The 20940-nt window shown below is 55.7% G+C and overlaps 2 protein-coding genes across 2 annotated transcripts in view; one reads left to right on the top strand and one right to left on the bottom strand.

Annotated features, from left to right (window-relative positions):
• RIN3 (Ras and Rab interactor 3) overlaps positions 1–3083 on the top strand; it is a 126563-nt gene extending 123480 nt beyond the window's left edge. Inside the window, exons 10-11 of the mRNA XM_058292401.2 lie at positions 1–147; positions 2124–3083. The exon at positions 1–147 is cut by the window's left edge and continues 4 nt beyond it. Coding sequence (XP_058148384.1) covers positions 1–147; positions 2124–2441 — 465 coding nt within the window. The 3' untranslated portion in view covers positions 2442–3083. The remainder of the gene's footprint in view (positions 148–2123) is intronic.
• Positions 3084–11683: 8600 nt separating this feature from the next.
• The window catches only part of LGMN (legumain), a 46486-nt gene continuing 37229 nt past the window's right edge, over positions 11684–20940 (bottom strand). The window contains exons 7-14 of the mRNA XM_004475521.5: positions 20817–20879; positions 19999–20065; positions 18581–18699; positions 18405–18494; positions 17304–17504; positions 14218–14388; positions 12547–12614; positions 11684–12285 (exon numbers count right to left, since the gene is read on the bottom strand). Of these exons, the coding sequence (XP_004475578.2) occupies positions 12243–12285; positions 12547–12614; positions 14218–14388; positions 17304–17504; positions 18405–18494; positions 18581–18699; positions 19999–20065; positions 20817–20879 (822 nt within the window). The 3' untranslated portion in view covers positions 11684–12242. The remainder of the gene's footprint in view (positions 12286–12546; positions 12615–14217; positions 14389–17303; positions 17505–18404; positions 18495–18580; positions 18700–19998; positions 20066–20816; positions 20880–20940) is intronic.

Raw genomic sequence — 20940 nt, 5'->3', positions numbered from 1 at the left:
ACCACCTACGGGGCGCTGGAGCACATCAAGAACTACGACCGGATCACGGTGACGCGGCAGCTGAGCGTGGAGGTGCAGGACTCGATCCACCGCTGGGAGCGCAGGCGCACGCTCAACAAGGCCCGGGCCTCGCGCTCCTCCGTGCAGGTGACACCGGCCCCGCGCGCGGGAGGGCGGCCGCGCAGGGAGCCGGGGGACCTGGCCGGGGGACCTGCCCTGCCCAGCTCTGCACCGGGCCTGGGAATGGGCCTAGCAAGTGTCCCCAGGCTCGAGAGGGGGACGGGAGGCCCCCCAGCCATGCCCTCGGGAGCCCCGGGTCCCGCACAGATGCAGCAGCTGGCCCTAGCCTGCCCCCTCCCACAGCTCTCTAGAGCACTCCGTATTCAAGCCACTGGTGGCCAGACTCCTGCTTCCCCCTCCTTTCCCAGCACCCCCTCTCCCTCCGCACACCCCCAGACTCCATCAGCTCAGCTACCCACAGTGCCCCAACGTGCAGAGATCGGCTCTCCCCTTGGCTCAGCCTCTGCTGGACCATCGCCGTCACCTGCTCTCTCGTGCTCTTCCTTTAAGACAAGTCAGCTCCTCAATGGCTCCCCCTCCGAGAGACCTTCCCTGCCGGCTCCCCCGCCCCCCATTCCGCAGGAGCTGGGTCAGATCCCCTCCTCTGTGCCTCCAGCCGCTCCTCCCTCACGACTGCACTGTCACACTGCACCATAACTGCCTGTGCATGAGCTGGGAGATTGGGGCCCATGTCCTACAGTCTTGGGCCTGGACAGAGCAGGGTTGAGGGGTGTGCAAGCAGAGGGAGTTAGCCGGCAAGCAGGCAGCAGTCGGAGTTGTAAATAGCCACGCAGGTCTCTCCTGGGGCCTGGAGCATGCCAGTCCTGAACCCTGCTCCTGGCTGTCAAGATGACCCATCTGTACGGGACACAGGCAGGAGGCTCAAGCTCTGTACTAGCTTGCTGTGTGACCTTGAGCAAATTCCCACTCCTCTCTGGGCCTCGGTTTCCCAGGTGGACAGTGGACTAGATGAGCTCTGCCTCCCCGGGACATGTTCCAAGCTGCCCCGGTACACCCCCTACACATGCCCCCCGTCAGTGGTGTGTGGGTAAATGTTCAGTAGCTGGCTCGGCGGCTGATTTTTGATTTGGCAATTTCCTGGGTGGAAATACCCCCCACCTGGGCTGATTTCAGGCTGCCAACTTGGCATCACGGAACTCGGAGTTGGGAAGATGGCTGGAGCCAGCACCAGCAAACCACTGCCCCCCCATCCCCAGCTGGTGTGCCCCTCCCCCTGCAAGCTCCACAAATAGGGACACTCTGGGTCCCAGCTGGACCTCTTCCTTCTCACTTCCGCCCTGCGGGTTCCGGATGCTGAGCCAGGCCACGCATCCCTCAGGCGGGAGGGGCGGTCAGGGCCGGCCAAGCTACCGGGCCGCCTCGGCACTATTTCCGGGGGCCTGGGGAGGACCCCACCTCTGCCCCATCTCAGTGCCTCCCCTGCACCCCACGCCCCAAATCCATTCCCTGGGGAGCCTGACAGTCCCCAGCAGGTGTAAAGGGCCCTGGGGGAAGCCTGATGGGACGACCTGGCGCAGCCACCAGGACCTGGGGGGAGTGGGCTGGGCTTTCCCCCGCGGGAAGAGCCCCACTCGGATCCGTGCGCCCCGCGCGTGCTGTTTCCCCTCCTTCCACGAGGGGGCACCCGCGCGCATCTCCCCCGCCCCCGCCCCACCCGCCCCGAGTCTGCGTCCCTCCCGCCCGCAACTGCCCCGCCCTGCTCTGCCCGCTCCCCAGGCCCCAGCAGCCCCCGCTGAGCCGCGGGAGTTCGCGGCGGGGTCCGCCCCTCGGGTTTTATGCCACCGGCCCTGCGTGCCCCGCCGGGCGCGGGGGGTGACAGGGACCCGCCAGCGAGGACGCGAAGGCAGGCTGCGGCGCCGCGGAGGGCCACCAGGGGGCGCGCTCACGCCTCGTGGCCCAGACTCGGGGCGAGTCTGAACCACCCAGCTTCGGCAGGCTCAGCGAGGGCAGGGCCTCGCCGCAGGTCACACAGCAAGCCCAGCTGCAGGGGTATCCGGGCCCCCCGCCGGTGACCTCTCCCCCCGGCCTCTCCCCCCCTGCAGGACTTCATCTGCGTGTCGTACCTGGAGCCCGAGCGGCAGGCGCGGACGCTGGCGTCGCGGGCGGACACGGCGGCCGAGGCGCTGTGCGCGCAGTGCGCCGACAAGTTCGAGGTGGCGCGGCCGCAGGACCACCGGCTCTTCGTGCTGGTGGACGGGCGCCGCTTCCAGCTGGCCGACGAGGCGCTGCCGCACCGCATCAAGGGCTACCTGCTGCGCTGCGAGCCCAAGCGCGACTTCCACTTCGTGTACCGGCCGCTGGACGGCGGCGGCGCCGCGGGCCCGCCCTGCCTCGTGGTGCGGGAGCCCAACTTCCTGTGAGGCGGCGCGCGGGGGCCGCCCCGCACGCCCGACCCCGCGGACACACGCACTCCCCACCCGCCGTCCGCACCCCGGGCCGCGCGGGAGGCCGGCCTCCCAGGAACGTCGAGGGAATGGAGTGGCCGAGGGTGGCAGCCAGAGACTCCACTAGCCAGAAAGGGAAACTGAGGCCCGGAGCGGGAGGGCCGCCCCGGCCGGCTGCAGCAAGCCACTGTCGACACCCAGCCCCTGAGCCAGTCCCTCGCCTCCCCGCCACGAGGCGACCCACTCCTTGGTCTTTCCTGGGGAGGGGGCTTGGCTTAGTCCCCCGGGGACTGGCTGAGGTCGGGCAGCCTGGCCCCAGCTGCGCCCGGGGCCCCCCAGGGTCCTCTCAGGGCATCTCTCAGGGCGGGTGTTGGGGAGTCAGGCACCCAGCCCTGCCCTGGACCCTGCCCGCAGCCACCAGTGCCCGCAGCCGTCCCCCAGCCCCTGAGCCCGGCCAGGGGCAGCCGGACATAGCCGGGGCCAGGGACAAGGCCAGCTCTGGGTGCCTCGGCCACCGGGGCAACTGACAGGGCCCTTTCTGTGGCCGGCACATCCAGGGCAAGGGCAATTGCTGCAGGAAGCGTGGTGTAAAGAGAGTTTAATAAAAGTCCTTTTAAAGCAGTGTCTCATTTCCTGAAGGGGCAGCAGCTCTGCTCAGGGGGGATCAGAAGACCCCCTCCTTGCCCCGGAGAGCCACAGTGTCCTTGGGCCCCTGCCTGCCCCTCGGCCTGGTCCTTTCCTATCTCCCCACCATCCTTGGTTCCTATCGTTCCCACCTTGGATCATTCACAGAAAGATCTCTCACCTTCCCCCTCTGCTGCCTTTTCTAGGAATACTGTTGCCCATAGTCTTTGGCCAACTCCTATTCATCCTTAAAAGCCCACCCCCTCCAGGAAATCACCGTGACCTCCCCTGGGCAGCCTCTTGGGCTCCTCTCTCACAAGAGCTATCCCACCAAACTGCAGTTGTCTGCTGACACTTCTGCTTTCCCCACCAGATTTGAACCATATTTTAATCACACCTGTGTCCGCAGCAGGGATTTAAGAAAATATTGGTCAGGCCCTTAGTTAAGTGGCAGCACTCTTCCTGGGAAACAGCAGAGAACAAAACAGACACATGGAATCCCGGCAGGAATGGCGATGAGCAGCCCGCCCAGACCCATTCAACTCCTGGGCATCAACCAGCTCAGTCAGTCAGTCAACAAACTTCCGTCAGAACCTAGGTCCAGGGAAGATGCGAGGGGTGCTCCAAGAGGGGGGCTGGCCCTGGGGGAGTCCCCAGGCCAAGGTCAGTGTAGCAGAGATGAGGAAGCAGCAAACGCCGGGAGGCTGAGGGCAGTCTGCGGGGACCCCGGCTCCCGCCCCTCTGCCCCGCCCCATGCAGACCCCTGCCTTGCTCAGCTTCCAACTCCCCGCGCCTGAGCCGAGCTTGGCCACGCAGCCTCCTGCCCAGGTGTGAGGCTGGCCAGCCACCTTCCTCCCCAGGCCTGTGCCTCCCTGAGGCCCATTCACCCCAGCACCCCATGCCCGGATGGGGCCCAAGCTTGGGCTGGGGTGGGGTTCAGAGGCCGGATTGGCTGGCAACCCTCGGGGTCTTATGACCAGCTCCCAGGAAAGGGGCGGAGGGCGCCCCTAAGAACTCGGTGAGTCTGGGCAGGTGTACTGCGTGCACACGAGTGTGTGGGTGTGCAGGTGTGTGTGCCGCAGGGTCCCCCGTCCTGAGGCCAATGCTGGGGTCCCCCTGGCAGGAGAGGGCAGTCGCCCCCAGGAGCCCAGAGCGGGAGGCACAGGGCTACTGGAGTCTCTGGCATCTCCGTGCCCTTGACCCCAGAGACCTAGCCCTGGGTGCCTGGTACAGTTAGTGATTCCGAGCAGTTTCACTTACTCCTCCCGACAGCCCCTTGAGGGTGGCATTTATGGATAAATGGCATCAAGGCTCTAAGAGATGGCGTGCCCCAGGTCACGCTGCCAGTTAGAGGCCAAAGTGAAGTTTGCACTTGAGGGCGCTGGCTGACCCCAAATCTAGGGCTCTCTTTCTGCCCCCCACTCCCAGCATCCCCAGCAGGCTGTTTGGAGAAATCCAGAATCGGTTAAGGCTCGCCTGGCAGGGCCCATCCCTGGGGGAGCCTGCCATGGTGGACGTCACAGGGCTGGCCAGAGGCCTGGGGTGCGGGGCTGGACCCCGGGAGGGTGTGCCCAGGGGTGACGGGCCACAGGCCGTGACCCACATCCGGGGCTCGTCTGCCTCCTGCCTCCTGGCATCTCCCCTTGGCAGGCCGGCTCCCTCCTGGCCGCCTGGGTTTACCGGCCCCAGTCTGAGGGAAGCCACCAGGGGTCCCTCAGATTGGGCAGGGCCTGGCCCTGCTGCTGCCCCACCCCCCCAGCACACCTGGCACCTGGGCACAAAGCCCTGCCGTCAAGAAGAGGCTCGCACTGGCCATGGTGACGCCCCAACACCGGTATGTGGGGCATGGAAGTTGTCCTCTTCTGAGCCAGAGTCTGCTGGGGGTGGGCAGGGGACAAGGACGCAGGGGAGGTGGACAGCCCCTCCTGCCAAGCGGCCCCTGCGGCTGCAGCTGCCCTGCTGCTCCATCCCAGCCCGGGGCCTCCTACCCAGCCGGGGTCACGGAGAGGGGCGGGGGCGGCCGTGGCAGGAAGCAGGCCCTTTTGTCACAGAGGGTCACGTGGAGCCTAGCCCTGGGGAGAGAAGTGCTTACTTGGCGCCTTTCCCTGTCATGCTATCTGCCGGGAAAACTTGGCAGCCTGGGAGGGTTTCCGGGAAGCCGCCCTCCGCAGCCCACGCAGCCCCAAGCCAGAGGGGAACTGGCGGGCAGAGTCAGGAGGCCAGGCCGGCTGTGACCAGCTGAGGGCCCCCCAACCTGTCCCTTAACCTCTGGGTGCCCATTTCCCCTCCTTAAAACGAGAGTGCAGGTGAGCGCCCCACCTCCCAGGTGAGAGGTCCTGGGTTCAGTACCTGGTGCCTCTTAAAGAAAAACAGACAATGAGCAAAAACAACGAGCAGATGAGCACAAACAACGAGCAAAAAAAAAACCCAGGTAAACAACGAGCAGACAGACAGAGGGAGCCAACTCAGGGGAGCCGGCATGGCTCAGTGATTGAGTGCCCGCCTCCCGCATATGAGGTCCAGGGTTCAACCGCTAGTCCCCGTGGCTCAAAAAAAAAGTATTGTTTCCCGAATTTCCCAGGCTTGTCTCAGGAGCTGCAGGGGTGGAGGCAGGCGGGTGAACTTTCAGATCCTTCTGAAAATGTAAATAAATTCGGGGCCTGGCTGGTAATCAGGAGGTAGGTCACTGCCGGAGTTTCCCAGTTCCCAGCCGAGGGCAGAGGGAGGGGCCTGGCCCGCGGTCAAGGCGCGGAGCCGGCATTTCCCTGCCGCCCTCTCAGAGGAGCGCTCAGCCCGTGGATCCGCTGCTTTCGCCTCTGCCGTCCCCGGGTTTAGGGTTCTCCGGGCACCCGGGACCGGCGTCGAGGGGGCTGCCGAGCTGCGCGCCCGTCTCCGGGGTCGACCGGCCTCCCTGGGCTGTCCTTGGCGGGCGGCCCTTCGGCATACTCAGTCTCCCTGGTCTGCCTTGTTTCCTGCACCCTGGCTTTCCGCACCCTGCGTCGCTTCCCCCCGCACGGGGGGTGGGATGCCATGGTCGGCCCCTAGGGTCTCCGCGTGCAGCAGGATGGGACCCGCCGCCCGAGGTAGGGCCGGCCGAGTGGGGCCTCTCGGGTCCCTCGTTCTTCCCCCACCTTCAGTCCCCAGGTAATCCTGCTGTGCTGCAGTGAGGTCCCCAGGCGCAGGTGGCCTCTGTCGCCACTCCAGGCTGTCGCATCTTTCCTGCCTGGCGCCGGAACTCCACCGGGGCCTCAACAGGTGCTACCTCCCTGCCCTTGGCTCCTGTCTCCTGTCTCAGCATCTCCCACCCCGTAAAGGTCCCCCTTGGGGTTCTCCTTGTGTCAGACCTGGTGAGCAGACACGTTCTCCTTGGTGTCACCCCCCACTGAAATCGTATCTGGTTTTACACTGAACCATTTTACCATTCTCAAAACCTTTGTCGTGTCAGCCTCTTGCTCCCCACCGGCAGTGAGGCTGCCCAGTGCCAGGGGCTGAGGGGCGCGGGGGTCTCTGCCTGGCAGCTCAGGGTACCTGGTCGGCTGTGGCACTAGGCTGGCGGCAGCGGCAGGTCTGCTGGGGACCTCTGAAGTCTGCTCTCCATTCCTGCATCCGATCAAACTAGCAAGAATGGTCCAGACTCTATTGTTAAGGATGTTTCAATAGCAAGCAGCTTTGGAAAACTTTTGGAAAACTCCTGAGCAGTGGGCAAAATTTTTCCTAACCAGAGTAATGTCTCCCTCCGGGGCAAAAGCTGGGCAGGTTTCCCAGCAGCCCACTTTACAAGACTAGGATTCCCCACACTGGGGTTCTCTGATAACACGCACCTACCATGTGCATACCATCCGAAAGGATGTAGTGCATGCCACCTGCTGTGCGTGGGTGAGGAGTCCTTTGTCTCTAGCCAAGGGGGCTCGTATCTTCTGCCAACACCTATGAAACCGTGGCGAGCTAAGCTGCTAGCTTTTGCAATCAAGGGGAAATCTTTGACTTTACAGATCTTGACTAGGATGAGGGAAGAAAGTGACTGTTTCAAGATGGCTTGAACCTGAGGCCTGAGACTAGGAATAGGGGAAATGAGCCCGCGTGGCAGGTCAGCCAGACCCTGAACGGCTTTGGCTGGCAGGCAAGGAATCTGGAGTTTCTCACCCACGTGGAGCTGGACTCGAGAGGCCAGGCTGGAGGCAGGGGGCCTGTAGGAGCTGCTGAAGTGATCCAGGGGAGGTGAGGCCTGCCCTGGGGAAGGGGCAGCAGGAATGGCAAAGAAGTTTAAGCTTGAGAAATGTTGAGGACATAAAATCAGAAGATGGTCCTTGACTAGAGAGCAAGAGGAAGGATCTAGAATGACTGGCTTCCACACTTCTGCCCTGGATGCTGTGGTGGAGGATGTGCCACCAGCTGAGAGAGGGAGGTGCAGGTGGTGGCACAGAGTGGGGGCCGTCAACCCTCCCAGGCTGGGGCAGGCAGACCTCAAGCCCTGATCAGGGTCAACTCTTCTGAGAAGGCAGAGCCCAAGGCCTGCAGAGGAGTGGGAAGCTTCACCCTTGGGGTGTCCTCGCCTCGTGGCGGACACCCAGACCTGTCTCCAGACCTCCGTACTGGCCCAAAAGGCCGTGGCCACCTCGGCTGACCTTGAGCACTTCTCGTGGGGGAAATGGAGTGACCAGTTCCCTTCCGGTCCCTGCTCGTCCTGCTAGCCCGGTCGTCAATGCAGTCTCCTCCCCAGGGCTGGATTTAGGGAAACCGACCCCACCAGGAAGGCATGAGCTGGGGCAGCTGGCGGCTTCCAGACACCTTTTTGGAGAGAGCAAGCCTGAGCGCTAAGGTCTAGGCGGCCCCTGGATGCCAGCTCCCGCAAATCAGGATTTCGGGCAGGTCCCTTCACTGGACATAATTCCGCCTCCTGATGGGAGGCAAACCACCCCACCTGGACAGGACTGCCCTGCGAGGCCCTTTGGAATCCTAAACCCTCCTGACACAGGACCTCAGCTTCCTGCGGGAAAACCGCAAGGCGCCAGAGCTCAGCTCCAGCAGGGGACAAGTCCTGAGAAAGCCAAGCCTTAGTCCCCACCTTTCTCCCAGTCTTGTTCTCTGCTCCCTAGCGCTTCCACTAGAGGTTCTCGAAGTGTGGGCCTGCGACCCTGGTGGGTGGGGGGTACGATCCAACCAAGTTAAAACTATTTTAATAACACGAAGACATTATTTGCCTTTTTCAGTCGCATTCTCCCACAAGTATACAGTGTTAACTTTCCAGAGGCCGTGACAGGCAGTATCACAAGATTTAGTGCAGAAGCAGTTATGAGAACCCAGCACTCTTCTAATAAGTTAGATACTATATGGATTTGCAAAAACAATGCCACTCTTGTCACTAAACTTTTCTTAAAAATATTTTTCATATAAATGTTTTGTTAACATGTAATGTTATTATATTTGAATGAATGGTTTTTAAATTTCTACTTTTAACTTCTATTATAATCCACACAAGGAAAAGCTTCTGGGGGGGATGCCCTCAATAATTTCAGGCAAAAATTTTTTTTAGAATATAAAGGGGTTCTGAGACCAAAACTTGGGAACTCTTCACCCCTTACTCAGATGGGCCAGTGGCCCAAGATTCCCTACACTTGGCACTTAGGAACAACTGAGCCTTGAGCTGAGCTAACCTGGAAGGAATACAGGTGGCCGGGCCCCTTTGGGATCTGGGTGTCCAGAACCTTCAGAGCAGTGGGGCAGAGTAGCTCCTAGTGCATCATGGGCACCAGGGCCAAGTCTAAAAATATTAATCATATCCTTCCTTTCAAGGCAATAAACAGGATCTGCTGGCACTGCTAAAAAACAAGCCTAGTTTTGATACTGAGTCAAGTAAAAATTAAAGTAAAAATAAATGGGTATTTTTTACATTTGGTTTATCATTTATTTTTTAAAGCAGTTTCCTCGAGATGTATTCACATACCATACAATTCACCCAAAGTGTACAAATCAATGGCTTTTAGTATAATCAGAGTTGTGCATTCATCACAATTTTAGAACACTTTCATTACTCCAAAAAGAAAAACCCCATTAAATGGATTTTTTTAACAAAAGGCTTATGACTCAGCAATTGCACAGTTTTGATGCCATCCTGGAGTTGTACACATGTGCTAAAGATGTGTGAACAAGTAAGCTTGCTGTAGCATTACAGGAAAATTGTGATAGATCTGCTTGGCGATGTTCTTTGAGGAGAGAGGTGGCTATTTTGGTAGAGCTACAATATGGACTACTCTGCAGCCCTTAAAGGAATAGCAGAAAATTATCTTCAAGACCTATCATTCCATGTAAAAGTTAATCAGGGAAGAATAAGGCATGACCATTTGCTTTTGAAAAAGCGTATCTTGGATTCTGGGAAGATGGTGGCAGCAGAAGCACTGTCGTTTTTCAGCCTCTCCAAATCCCCATATGAAAGAGAGGAACTAGTAGCCAAACCAAAAACTCAAGGACATTTTCAACCAGACTAGGTGTCACGAAATCCCCATGAACTTCAAAATGCAATAGGAGTGATGAAAACATACTTGAAAGACATGCCCCCCAAAAGATTTTTAAAATGCAACCTATTTCAAAGACAGCTACAAAACATGAAGAAAATAATACAAGACACGAAAAAACATCTAAATCAGAATGAGAAAAACCTAGCAATGAGATAGCAGAGCTGAAAAACTAAAAATACCAAAGAAGCATTTCAGAAACAACTACTAAACTAGAAGAAATACAAACACAAATAAACAACAGATAATGTCTTAGGGGGGAACAAGGTGGAAAAGAAGGGACCTTTTTTAAAAAAAGGAAACAAAAGGAAAAAGGTAACTGATGAAATTCTTTACTTGAGAAATGAAACCTAACTGCCTTAAACTTTAGCTTGGGTTAAATGAAGGTTAAATGAAAATTAACTGCCTTAACATCCAAGTTTCTGACTAATGGTAAAATATTTTTTCATTCCACAGAGGAACTAGAAAGAGAAATCCTGGTTACAAGGGTAGAGAACAGGGGAGCAGCCTTTTTACCCTCCGAACCCCAGGCCTTTTAAGACACTCCCTTGACAACTGTTTTTCAGAATCTGCATTTCCTTAAACATAAGCATCCCTTCAAGTTTGCCCCTTTTTGAGCATTCACCAGAACACACCCAGCGAACTTCTAGTCCTTATTTCCTGGAATCTCAGAGCCCCCACATATGCGGACTCTAAGAGTTCTTTATAAATCCTGAGGACATTCCATTAGCCAGATGAAGGCACCCTCAGTGAGAAAGGATCATCTGTTCATGCTGATGAAAAGCGGGCCAACTGGAAACAAAAACACCACCCCTGAATTTGCCATCACCTTCACCTTAACTGCTGGTATCCTCGGCTTCTAGCCCGTTACCCAAACTGCTAAATAAGACAAGCATCCGTAGAGAAAGACAGGTGGCCATAAGTTCAGGGTTTAGTTGTTTTTATTTTTGGTTGCTTTTTTATTTGCTTTCTCTCCATTTACCTAGATAAATAGCCATGTAGTTATAAGGCTCTAAAAAATAGAGAGAGAGAGATAAAATTCACATACCATAAAATCCACCATTTGAAGTGTACCATTCAAGGGATTTTAGTATATTCGCATAATTGTGCATCTGTCACCCCACAAAGAAGCCCGTACCCATTAGCAGTGAGTCTCCACTCTCCTCCATCCCGTCCCTGCCAACCACTACCCTGTTTCGGTCTCTTTGAACTTGCCTGTTCTCTCAAACGGAATCGTGCTGCATGTGGCCCTTTGTGACTGGCTCGTCTCACTTAGCGTCACGTTTAAGGTCCTGGATATAGTGTGTTGTTCTTACGGGTCTTTAACAACCCCGTGGTGAGAGCGTCCCTGCGTGAGGCACTGGCCGAGGGACACGAGGGTGAGCGGGCAGCCAGGGAGACCCCCCACGGCTGGACTGCTCCCTGGTGGGGCAGGCTCCAGGGAAGGGGCAGCTTGAGGCCTGTGGAGATGAAGGGAAAGGCCTTCAGGGCAAGAGGGACAGGAGGAGGCAAAGGCAGAGGGGGCTGAGCCGCCCGGGGGCCTACAGGAGGACACTTGCTGATTGCCTTGTGTCCCCCACACAAGTATGTTCCCAAACCCCAGTCATCTAGATGTATGTGGCCCTATTTGGAACTAGGACTTTTGATGTTATTAGTTGAGGCCGAACTGGATCAGGAAGGGCACTTATCTAATGGCTGATGTCCTTATAAGGAGAGGACATTTGGCAGAAAGACAGAGAAGACGGCCATGTGCCAAAGGCAGGCGGTCACAGCGCAAGGCAGAAAGCACACGGGCGGCCGGCAAGTCACGTCGGACCCTCCAGGCTTAGAGGGCGCACGGGCCTGGCAGCACCCCGATGTGGACTCTAGCCTCCAGAACTGCCAGACAACAGATTCCTGTCGTTTTACGCCGCCCAGTTTGTGGTACATTGTTGCAGCAGCCCTAGCCAACTAAGACAAGGATAAGAGAGTGGAAGGAGGGGAAACGAGGGGAGGCGAGGCGGGAAAAAACAGGAGGGGCCGGGTCCCCTTGGAGGGGCAGGAGCATAAACCAAAGGGAGGGACCAAGAGGAATTCTTGAGGTCAGTTATAAATCTTTATTTTTAAGGCTTGTCCATTACTCTAGAATAAAATACCAAAGCAATCAAAAATTATAACAATCTTCTCCACAAATAATTTTCCATTTGGGACTTAATGACCCTCTTTAATAAAGTCATTCAAAAGAATTCAGAGGCTTTGGCTACAACACGCTTCCACTTCCTTGGAACAAAGACTCTTTCACTGGCTACTGAAACCCAAGTCAACTGCTTTTTCTGTTAAACTAATGGGCAAAACGCCTCTTGCAAAGTCTCTTTTCTCGGCACAGAGCTTTGCCCACCCAAATATGTAGTTTTTTTTTCCCCCCAGAGCATCACATGATCTGCAGAAGAGGGGAGACTCGGTAAAGGAGAACGAGGACCCCGTGAGAGAAAGGCCTGGTGGGGCGGTAAAGGTGACGGGGTCCCGAGAGGAAGGGCTGGAGCGGCCGGGGAGCGGCCTGGCGCTCCCCAGGGCCTGCAGCCGCTGCACCTCCTCAGGCTCTGTTAGCTCACGTTCTAAGTGACCGTCTTCACATTTGGAAAAGCATCGGGAAGGCAGCTTTTCAGTAGTACCCAGAGCACACCTTGTCCATGGCCAACTTTATTCTGTAAGAGAAAGCAAGAATTATGTGGCCGTGTCAACCCTGGAGAAGCAAAGACAAACATTACCCAACACGCAGCAGGCAGGAGCTTATGATGGACCCACCCAACGACCATCATGGAAAACGCAGCTATCGTGAAATCCACTAGAACGAAGCTGGGGGCGGCAGCTGGCAGAAGCAAAACTGCCACTAGCAGGACAGTCCAGCAGGGCTGCCCCTGCAGCTTTCAGATGGCACTGACCCCCGAGGGCAGGTGCTGAGTTACCTGTCAATTGGATATGGTTTTTCACACAGGTTGACCAGCACATACAAGTGTCTCAAAGCATACTCATACTGGAAGAAAAAGACAAAAAGACAGAATCAGACATCATCCTTTCACCAAACAGTCGACTCTGAATTCTTCACTTGGGAAGGCCGCAGAAGCAAAGCATCTGGGCCAGTGGGCTTGCCTCTGTGGGTCCACCTTCGACAATCTGGTGATATTTACGGACCGGCTCCCAAGAAAAAATGCACGTAGGAAAGGGTTTGTTCCCAAGCGCAGGGGGCTGGCAGGCCTCCGCCAGCCCGCTCAGTCCTGGGAAGACTCCGACCTGAGGAGCAGAGACTGCATTTTCTCCAGCAAGTTTGGCTTTTGGTCCTGGGACCCTCATTCTGGGAGGGACACACAGATGAGGGAGACAGCTGGTGAGTGAACGGCAAACCGGGCCACGAGAAGCAAGACCAAAAAGGCTGGGGTGGTTCCCTGGAAAGAACACAGGGGAACCTGAGCCCCCTCATGAGACAGGCAGGTCCATTCTGTGCGGCTCTAGAGCGTAAAGATCGCGAGGCAGCACGTTAACCTACCAGAGGAAAAGCACTTCGTTAATAAACGAATATGTAAATAAAACTTAGAGCTTCCTAATGATGGAGAGCTACGTCCACAGTGCCCAGTACTCCCTCCTTCACAAGATTTCCAGCACAACCAGGAAGCCCGCAGCACAGGCTCAAAGAACTTCCTGCGACAAAGGAAATGTTCTATTAAAATTCCCCAATTCAGTAGCCACTAGTGACATGCGGCTAGTGAACATCTGAAATGTGGCTAGTGTGGCTCAGGAACGGAGCTTTAAATTTTTATTTAGTTCTAATTCATTTACGTTCAAACTGAAACGGCCACTCGTGGCTAGGGACCACCATTCTGGCGAGCACAGCTCCCAAGCAGGGGTGGGCAAACTTTCTCTTAAAGGGCCAGATGGTAAATAGCCTGGTCTTAGTTGGGCCATTTTCCCTATCACAGTTACTCAACTCTACCACGGCAGTGTGGAAGCTGAACATGACAGAATTCCAATAAAACTTTACCAACAAACACAGGTGGCTGGTCGGAATTGGCCTGTGGGTGCTAGTTTGCTAACCTTGCTCTAGAAGAATCCGAGCATCACGTAGTGCTGAGCAGAAGACTTTGTAGGTGCCTTCTAACCCGGACATTCCACGATCTACAGAAACTTAGTGCTTTCTTCTCTTCCAAGGGCCAGGGCCTAAGTTTAAGGATAAATCCTGGGGAGGGGCCAGGCTCAGGAAGATGAAGATGTGGGTGCTGGCACAGAGGGGAGGGCACAGGTGGGACTTGGCCGGGACAGCAAAAGCATGACGAGAAGTAACTACCCTCCAAAGCCAAATATAAATCGAGACTGAATACACAAGACCCATTACCATTTGCACTCCCACCCCATCCCACCCCATCTCCCGGGGCCAATTCAGAGCATCCCGGGGCCATGAACTTGAACAACCACCTTCCCCTCACCCCCATCCAAGGCCTCTGAAGTGCCCCACTGTCTCCTTAGCCTGGAGGGAGCAAGGTCAAGGTCAACACATCTGACAGTGACTCCCACTGGACAGGGCTCCTTAGCCTGTGGGTTTAGGGGGCCAGGGAAGCCCGATGGGCTGGCCGGGCTGGGCTCACCGTGGGGACGCGCCAGTTGAAGCAGCGGGTGCGGAAGTGGGTCGCCGCCGCCCAGTAGCAGTCGTGCTCCGTGAGGGAGGCCCTCTCGGAGACAAGCCGCTCCACCTCGGCGTCAGAGGTCGCCACCAGGGAAACGATCTTCTGCACTGACTTCTCCATGACGTTCCTAACCTGTAAAGAAGCATGCCTTTCTGAGAGGCTTACTAAACGCAGCCCCGGGACGTGGGAAGCACGTTTACAGATGTCTCTTCACCCAGCCCCTGCCCATTAAAACAGACGCTGACGGTCGGGATCCGAGGAAGGCGCAATACGCGTACGTGAAGAATGTGGCCACCTTGGCCCTGCTTTTGGTAGAAACCCTCTAAACGTTTGGAACTTCCGGTGATGTGACGGTCTTCGTTAATCCCATCCCCTTTAGCCCAGCCCCCGGCCACGCAGCACACCTGAGAGTTTACACGGATGGAGACTCAGGCTGGAAGCGGCCACGGGGCTAGCCACGCCGGAAACACCGGCTGTGTGATCCGGGGGTGTGCCTTTGAGCCCTCTGCTATCAGCCCACCCTTCGGGGAGTGGAGGGGGTTGGAGATTGGGTTCAGCCATGTGGCCATTTAATTCACTCAATCAGGCCTATGACACAGAAGCGCAGGTGAGCGCCCCTGGTTGGTGGGACACATTGCAGTGCCGAGAACGTGACGTGTGCTGGCTCCACGAGAAGACAAGGAAGCTGCTTGTTTGGGGGCCCTCCCAGGCCCCGCCCCCTGCATCTCCTGTCTCAGCTTCTTTGTATCTTTTGGCTGTAAGTATGGCACGGCACTCTCTTGACTTCTATGGGTTGTTCTAGTGAACCATCAAACCTGAGGGGGCGGTGGGAAGCCCCCTATTTGTATCCAGCCGGTCAAAAGTGCAGGTGGCTCGGCCACCCCCCACCCTCAGGCTGCAGTCTGAAGTGAGGGTGGACTCGTGGAGGCCGTGCCCGTGACTGGTGGCAGCTGAGCGAACTCAGGGCAGCCGGTGTGGGCAGTGCACTGCAGATGACGTTGGAAGTCACGGCAGTAAGGGTTCTGTGACAGCTAAAGACCTTTAGCAATACCTGGTCCTTTATGGCTCTTTAGGCATTGTGGAAGCATCTGAACACTGACGATCAGGCTTGGCCCACTCTGAGGAAAGGGGGCTGCAGAGGCTGTGCCCAAAGCAGCCTGCTGTCCAATGAACAGGTGGGTGGGAGGCGGGGAGCTCAGGGGCACATCTGCCCACTTGGGAGACCATGAAATGGTTAAAGGGGGCAAAGAGGAGGCAAGGCTATCCTCGCAGATGACGGGAAACGGCTTAGTGAAGAGGAACCCGCTTCTATAGTACAACGGTACAAGCCAGTCTCCTGACCCACCTCCGCCCCCTTCCGGGCCGGCGTTTGTTTCATTCGAATCCAACTAAGACTGCCTACTGTGTGTGGACCAGTGGTTCTCAGAGTGGGGTCCCCCAGACTTCACGGGACATCCATGAGGCTCTCCCTTTCCCAACTACACATCTGTGTGCAACAGATTTTCTTCCTATACTTCAACCAAATGACATAGCACAGAAGCTCAAATTCAGAAGCAGCTATGAGAATCCAGCTGTCTTTTAAGCTGGGCGTGAAAGAGATCCACAAAAATGTTTCTTTAAAAAGCCCCTCTTTCTCACCAAAATTGTTTTGGAAAATGGTTACTTTTCATAAAAATTACATTAACACCAAAGGACTTATTATTGTTACTTCTAAATGAGCTAATACTTCCTAAATCTCAGTTTGAATTTCCAATCAGTAAATAGCAATAGATGTAACCCGTGTAAACAAAGTTCTTTGGGATCAATAGTTTCAAAAGTACAAACAGGCTGAGGCTGTCACACTGTGCCTGACATCGGCTGGAAAACGTCCTGTTTAACACGGCTGCCACGCATGGGCTCCTGGTTTTCAGGATGATTCGATACATGCACTTAAAACCAACCATGGAAATTCAGAATGTATTTCAGTACACCATGGGGCCTTGGGTTACCAAAACATCAGTCCTCCTGGTGCTGACAAGGGAGACATAAGCTGGCAAGGAGCTGGCTTTGCTGGAAGGATAGCTGCCTCTTGTCTACCATTCCAGAGAATGCACTCCTCATGGTTCCCAGCCATGCAGCTAAAACTTGCAAAGGATATTGCCAATTCCAAACAAACTTATGAGCTGCTGAGAAAACAAGCTCAGTAATCTTAGCAGATAGGTAAGTGTGGCATTTTGATATCATTGATGAATTCCAAAAAGAAATATTGGATTATGTTTGTAATCTGATCTGCACTTGGGCACGACTGAGTTATGATTAGGGCAGATAAAAGGCATGGCAAAGAACAGAGTTGAAGGCTTTAAATGTTGGAGTTTTGATTTTGGAGTTTGATGGTGAAGACTTACACTGGAGCTCTGGGAAGTCAGCACACAAAGGAAAGAGAAGCCAGCCCCAGGAAGGAAGGAACCTTGAAGCCAGAGAAAAGCAAGCCCCAGACACGTAGGAACCCAGGAAACCTGAACCCTCGCAGATGTCAGCAGCCATCTTGCTCCAAATAGACTGTGGTGAGGGAAGTAACTTATGCTCTATGGCGTGGTATCTGTAAGCTCCTACCCCAAATAAATACCCTTTATAAAAACCAACCAGTTTCTGGTATTTTGCATCAGCACCCCTTTGGCTGACTAATACAGCAACTATTATTCATAACCCACCAACTTGCTGTCTTGTAAGAACAGGGACAAAGGGGGTAACCCACGGGCCATGGCTTGTAAGAACAGAGATAAAGAGGGGAGCACTCCAGGCAATGGCTTGTAAGAACAGAGATAAAGAGGGGAGCACCCCAGGCCATGGCTTCTTGGCAGGCTACAGGAAAGACGGGCCCAATTCCTTTGCTCCCTGCTCGGCTCACTTGCTTTGATTTTGCAGAGTGAAAAAGCTGGTACCTCAAATGACAGGAGGGGAATTGGCCCTGTCCACACCCCTGGTCCTGAGCAAGCCTGGACAACAGAGTGAGGAGGCAGACCCTGAGCTCCTGCGTGCAGCCTTGCACACCTCTGACCACTTCCTACCTCCAGGTGCCTGTTGAGCTCCTCAAGAAGTTTCCTGGACTCCTGGAGATCGTTGGTGGCCATCAGTTTCCTTTTCATGATTGCAAGGGGCACCTCAGGGCTAGGGGTGAGGTCAAGGTGTGTGACTGGAGGCAGAGAGATGGGAGAGCTGGCTTTGTGCTTCATGCCCTGAAACTGCATCACTTTCATGGTAGAGATCGACTGGAGAGAGAGAGAGATGGGGGAAGTCGCCAAGTGAGGACTGTGCTGGTGGTGGCAGCTCACATGCCCCCAGCCCACATGCCACGGGGGAAGGGCTAAGAGGGCTGGATTCAGTGGTTCACGAGTTCTTCTAGAAGGCCAATGTTTGTGCCAGAGGAACCCACCCCTGCTGGTAAGCTCCCGGATGGTGGCAGGCTGCTGGGAAACAGTTTTGGTCATAAGGATGCCACCAGGAGGCCAAGGACAAATCACCAACTCTGGGTGTACCAAGGGCTAGCTCCAGAGCCTTTGCTTAGAGCCCAAGCCTTCCAAAGCCACCTGTTGGGACCTCGGTACGACAGCCCTTGTGAACATACCCAGGTCCCTTCTGGACCCGGAGAGACAAAACATCTTTAACTTATAAGCTAAAGGGTAAGGTAACAAACTGCTGTTGCTGGTGAGACAGGACCCTGGAGGATCCAAGATCTGGTTTCTACAGGGAAAGGCCACAGGGAGAAGTTTTCCACTCAGTAACCACCTGCCCCGTGCTAGGGGCACTCAGTTCTTTAATGCTCCTGGCTTCCTGCACTCTGGGGCTTTGACAAAGAGGAGACAGAGGTTCAGGGAGGTTAAAGAATGTTTTAAATGTGTTCTTTAATACTCCCAGCTTCCTGGCACTCTGGGGCTTTGACAAAGAGGAGACAGAGGTTCAGGGAGGTTAAAGAGCTTGCCCAATGTCTCAAGCTTTCTCAGTCTGAACCTGGCAAGGTCTGATTCCACAGTCCAGGCAGGGTCCACAGTGCGATCGCTTCCCTCGCCACTGCTCACCCGGACCCCACTTCTCTTCACTAGGAGACACGGCTCCTGGGGCAGCCGGCCTGGGACTCGAGGAGTCGGAGCACGCGAGGCTGCCCTCCTCACCTTGTTTCCGTACTGCATGACGTGGCTGGTGTTGGTGTGGGACTTGACCAGGTGGTACTGCTTGTGCAGCGTCTCTCGAGTCAAATCCTCCTGCAAAAACGAAAACATGAACGTCCTCAATCGCCAAAGCCGACGGCCAGGTCGCAGCTGAAGAGCAGCCCGGGTCGAGGGCTCACCACGTCCGAGTCTTCCATCCAGCTGACGCTGTACAAGTCGCCCAAGTAAGTGGACCTCTTCTCATCGTAGTAGCAGGCGTAGGATGACTCACTGGGGTTGGCCGCAGTAGTTGCATAAACTAAGAGGAATTGAAAATATCTTTGAGTTTTACTTTATTCTGCGGATTACAATTGAAGCGAGCCCTTCCTTCTCCCTTAGTCAAATGGAAGCGTGCCAAGAGTGCATACAGCACTGTTCTTTGGGTAAAACAATGCCTCTCAAAGTAAATGTGGAAGGAGGAGAGGCCGGCTGATCCTTTCCCTTTCTTGCAGCAATAAACAAGCACTCGGGAAGCGGACTTGGCCCAGTGGTTAGGGCGTCCGTCTACCACATGGGAGGTCCGCGGTTCAAACCCCAGGCCTCCTTGACCCGTGTGGAGCTGGCCCATGCGCAGTGCTGATGCGTACAAGGAGTGCCGTGCCACACAGAGGTGTCCCCGTGTAGGGGAGCCCCATGCGCAAAGAGTGTGCCCCGTAAGGAGAGCCGCCCAGCGCAACAGAAAGTTCAGCCTGCCCAGGAATGATGCCGCACACATGGAGAGCTGACACAACAAGATGACGCAACAGAAAGAAACAGATTCCCATGCCACTGACAACAACAGAAGCAGACAAAGACGCAGCAGCAAATACACACAGGGAACAGACAACGGGGGCGGGTGGGGGTAAGGGGAGAGAAATAAATAAATAAATCTTTAAAAATAAATAAAAATAAATTAAATAAACAAGCACTCAGGCTCAGGGCATCAAGGTGTTTTGGAAGAATGATGACAGAGTTTAATGGTCTAGAAATTTGAAGAACATGGGCCTGATTTCTTTTCAAGAGAAAGGCAGCACATTTTGAAGAAACACGTAGATGAACTGAACCGCTTCAAGAGCCAGCACTTGCTATCTGGCTGCCAGGGGCTCGGCTCGTACTGGACCATGCTGTGTCATTTAACAGTGACTCTCGCCATAGGCAGGCACTACCCTCATCCCCACTTTATGGATGGGGAGAACTGAGGGCAAGAGGGGCCAAGCAACCCGCTCAAGGTCAGAGAGGCAGGAGGCAGCAAATCGCAGAGGACCGAGACTGGCCCAAAGCCTGTGGGGTTTCTCCTTGACCCGTATCCAGAGTATGGATGTGAGTAGCTTTAATAGAACCTGGAAGGGAGCTGCAACCTTCAAATGAGGATTCTTTAGCCCCTGGTCCAGCAGCCCTAAAGGAGCAGAGGAAGCCCAGAGTGGCTGTGAGTATCTCCCCACTTCTGTGCATCGGGCCGCCGCAGGCCCTGCCTGTGTGGAGCCCTGGGGAACATTCGGCAGGGCTGAGGGCAGCCGGTGGCACAGCTGAGCACCCTGCCCACCCAGCCTGGCTCAGGGCCGACACTCCCACCACCTACCATTGATGTTGCCAGGCAGGTGGTTCATCATGGACCCCGACTCACAGGCTTCGATGTAGAACACCATCTGAAACGCAGAACGGGAAGAGGGACTCGCCCACTGTGACAGGCCCGCGCAGAGGCCCAGGGCCCCGCCACGCCCTCTGCCTGTTCATGAAAACTCAGCCCCGTTGCTCTGGGGAGATAGCTCTGCTGTCAGAGGCTGCCATTCATCGCAAGAACTCAAATTCATTGACTGTCAATAAAATGGCTGCTAGCTGGAACGACGCAGAGAAAAGGCAGCTGCAGGTGAGGCCGAGGAAAAACTGTTTCAGGGCCCAAAAGAGTTTCAAAGAGCGGAGCAGCTCGGCAGGCCAGCTTTCCGCTGTCCCATCACGGACACGCCCTGCTTTAGACCTACACGGTTCCTCCAAAGGGGCTGCGGGGGCAAGAGAGGGCCGCGGTGAAAACGAGGTGGTGCTGTTTTGCTCCCCACTGTCCAAAATGCCCGAGGACAGTGGTTCCCAAAGTGTGGTCCAGACCAGCAGATCAGCATCTCCTGGGAACTTGCCAGAAAGGCTCATTCTTGGCCTCCCCCCGCCCCAGACCCAAGCCCTGGGGGTAGGACACGGCAATCTGTGTTTACACAAGCCCTCCAGGGGTCAGGGTGCCCGCTAAAGCCCTCCAATCATCGCTAGGCCTGGAAACCAGCGGTCGAGGCTGATCTCCAGGACCCCCTTCCCAGGAAGCCCAGGCCTGCGGAGCTAGAGCGCCAGGCGTGGCAGTGGGCCCTGCCTTCCTCCCAGTGGTCCATGAGGCCGCCCCGGGCCCAGCGATACCTTCTGGTACATCTTGTGTTGGTACATGTAATGGATGGTCTCGTTCAGGTCCTTTACGGAAAGCTGGAAGGCAAGAACATTAAAGCTCAGATCCACACACCAGGAGGGACCCTGGGCGAGAAGA

Source organism: Dasypus novemcinctus, chromosome 3 (assembly GCF_030445035.2).
Source record: "Dasypus novemcinctus isolate mDasNov1 chromosome 3, mDasNov1.1.hap2, whole genome shotgun sequence".
NCBI classification, from domain to species: Eukaryota; Metazoa; Chordata; class Mammalia; order Cingulata; family Dasypodidae; genus Dasypus; species Dasypus novemcinctus.
This window is presented reverse-complemented; position numbering and strand designations above follow the sequence as displayed.